The sequence below is a fragment of the Sitophilus oryzae genome, unplaced genomic scaffold (assembly GCF_002938485.1).
Source record: "Sitophilus oryzae breed Bouriz unplaced genomic scaffold, Soryzae_2.0 scaffold_815_pilon_pilon, whole genome shotgun sequence".
Taxonomy (NCBI): domain Eukaryota; kingdom Metazoa; phylum Arthropoda; class Insecta; order Coleoptera; family Curculionidae; genus Sitophilus; species Sitophilus oryzae.
In genome coordinates this window covers 55,565-57,574 of record NW_022147434.1, presented here as the reverse complement: position 1 = coordinate 57,574, position 2,010 = coordinate 55,565, and the positions used below count along the sequence as shown (strand labels likewise).

Below are 2,010 nucleotides of genomic sequence, written 5' to 3'. Positions count from 1 at the left end.
ACCAACAGACTCATCAAGGCCTCCTCACTCCCGGAACATCTGAAATCAAAATTAATTAACTCGGAAGCTCAACCACCACGCCTTTATGGACTACCAAAAATTCATAAAGCTAGTGTCCCACTTAGACCGATAGTGAGTGCTCCAGGATCGCCTACTTACAACTTAGCTAAATACTTGACTACGATTCTACAACCGAAAGTCGGCAACACAAACTCTTATGTGAAGGACTCAACGCATTTCGTCCAAAAGCTAAAAGATATAAAACTGGAACCATCTGACATCATGGTAAGCTTCGATGTGGTATCTCTATTCACGAGAGTACCTTTTAGGCGAGTCAATGGATCTAATCAAGGAATCATTCCCACCTGAGATCGCAGAGCTCTTCCGAGTGTGTCTGACTGGTAGCTATTTCTTATGGAACGGCAATTATTACGAACAAACAGAAGGTGTCGCAATGGGTAGCCCAATCAGCCCAATAATTGCTAATTTCTTTATGGAGAGATTTGAAGAAAAAGCGCTAGAGTCATCCGTTCTGAAGCCCGCTGTATGGTTTCGTTATGTGGACGATACATTTGTGGTTTGGAAACATGGACGTGACAGCCTAGATGACTTCCTTCATCACCTTAATTCGCAGAGCCCGAGCATAAAATTTACTATGGAAACCGAAGTAAACAACCAACTGGCCTTCCTCGATGTGCTTGTCAAGAGAAATGGCGACCTTTTGGATCACACGGTGTATCGAAAACCCACTCATACAGACCGGTACTTACACAAACTATCAAATCACCATCCAAGCCAAAAACAGGGGATTATCGGAACATTAGCAAATAGGGCAAGACGTATCTGTGATAATGAACATATCCAAGAGGAACCAAGTCTTTTAAATAAAGCCTTTCTTGCCAATGGCTATAATGACAGAGAAATAAAGGCGGCGCTGGCACCTAGGCAGAGGAGACCAGACGTCAATGAACAGGAAAACATCATTAATAAGGCCTTCCTTCCATATGTTTCCCAGGTCACCGATAGGATTGGTAAAGTTCTCAAGAAACATAACATCAAAACCATATACAAACCTACCCGGAAAATAAGGGACTGCCTAAGACCAGCCAAAGACAAAAGAGAACCATTATCCTCTGCAGGGATCTACCGTATACCTTGTTCCTGCGGTAGCGTATATATTGGAACTACCAAACGCTCAGTAGGAACGAGACTTACGGAACACAAGAGAAACTGCAGATTAGGGTAAACAGAGAAGTCAGCCGTAGCAGAACATGCTATAAGAGATGGTGACCACAAAATCCAATTCGAAGACACCCAAGTCATTGCCACAATATCTGGATATCATCCTCGTCTGGCCAGGGAAGCTCTTGAAATTCACAAACATCCAAATAAGTTCAACAGAAAGGAAGAAACTTTCTACCTTAACAGAATTTGGCATCCAGCTATATCTAGGACCAAAGTAGCAGCACCGAGGAGTAGACCAGTTCCGGAAGAACTACCACCCGAACAAGCCACGCCCCCTCCGCCGACGCATAAATACGCGCTACGCCGACGCGGAGGCATCAGTCTAGTGTGAGCAGTCGGAGCAAACACACCTCTGAAGAGGCTAACCACTCGTGCTAGCGAAACGTTAGGAAGCAATTCTAACCGACGACGGCATAACCCGAAAAAACAAAATTCTTCAAACTATGGCCGCGAAAGCCTGAACTACTACATTTCTTGTAATTGTTGTAATGTGTTTGCAACTAGAGCGCAGTCGTCAGCGTATTGAAGTTCTGTGATGAATTTTGTACGTGTTTTTACCCTGAGTCTTTTTATGCTGAATAGACCGCCGGCTATCGTATCTGTATCTAATGCCCAATCCTCTCTCCTGCAGTTTGCTGTCCACTATAATGGAGAGCGCTGCCATGAATATGTTGAATAGGAGAGGCGCTAAAACACATCCCTGCCTAACTCCTGTATTTGTTAGGAAGGGATCGCTCAATGATCCATGATGTAACACTCTTGACT

The 2,010-nt window shown here is 44.1% G+C and overlaps 1 protein-coding gene across 1 annotated transcript; it reads left to right on the top strand.

Moving 5' to 3' along the window:
* Positions 1 to 454: 454 nt before the first annotated feature.
* On the top strand, positions 455 to 1,576 carry LOC115889567. Its single transcript, XM_030909620.1, has 2 exons — positions 455 to 1,148; positions 1,251 to 1,576. The coding sequence occupies exons 1-2, from the start codon at positions 455 to 457 to the stop codon at positions 1,574 to 1,576; spliced, it is 1,020 nt and encodes a 339-aa protein (XP_030765480.1).
* The last annotated feature ends 434 nt before the right edge of the window (positions 1,577 to 2,010 follow it).

Excerpts from the sequence above, each read along its gene's own strand:
- LOC115889567 (XM_030909620.1), top strand. The coding sequence starts at position 455 with ATGGGTAGCCCAATCAGCCCAATAATTGCTAATTTCTTTATGGAGAGA. Across the intron at positions 1,149-1,250 it reads ATCCTCTGCAGGGATCTACC|AGAAGTCAGCCGTAGCAGAA; the intron begins GTATACCTTGTT and ends TAGGGTAAACAG.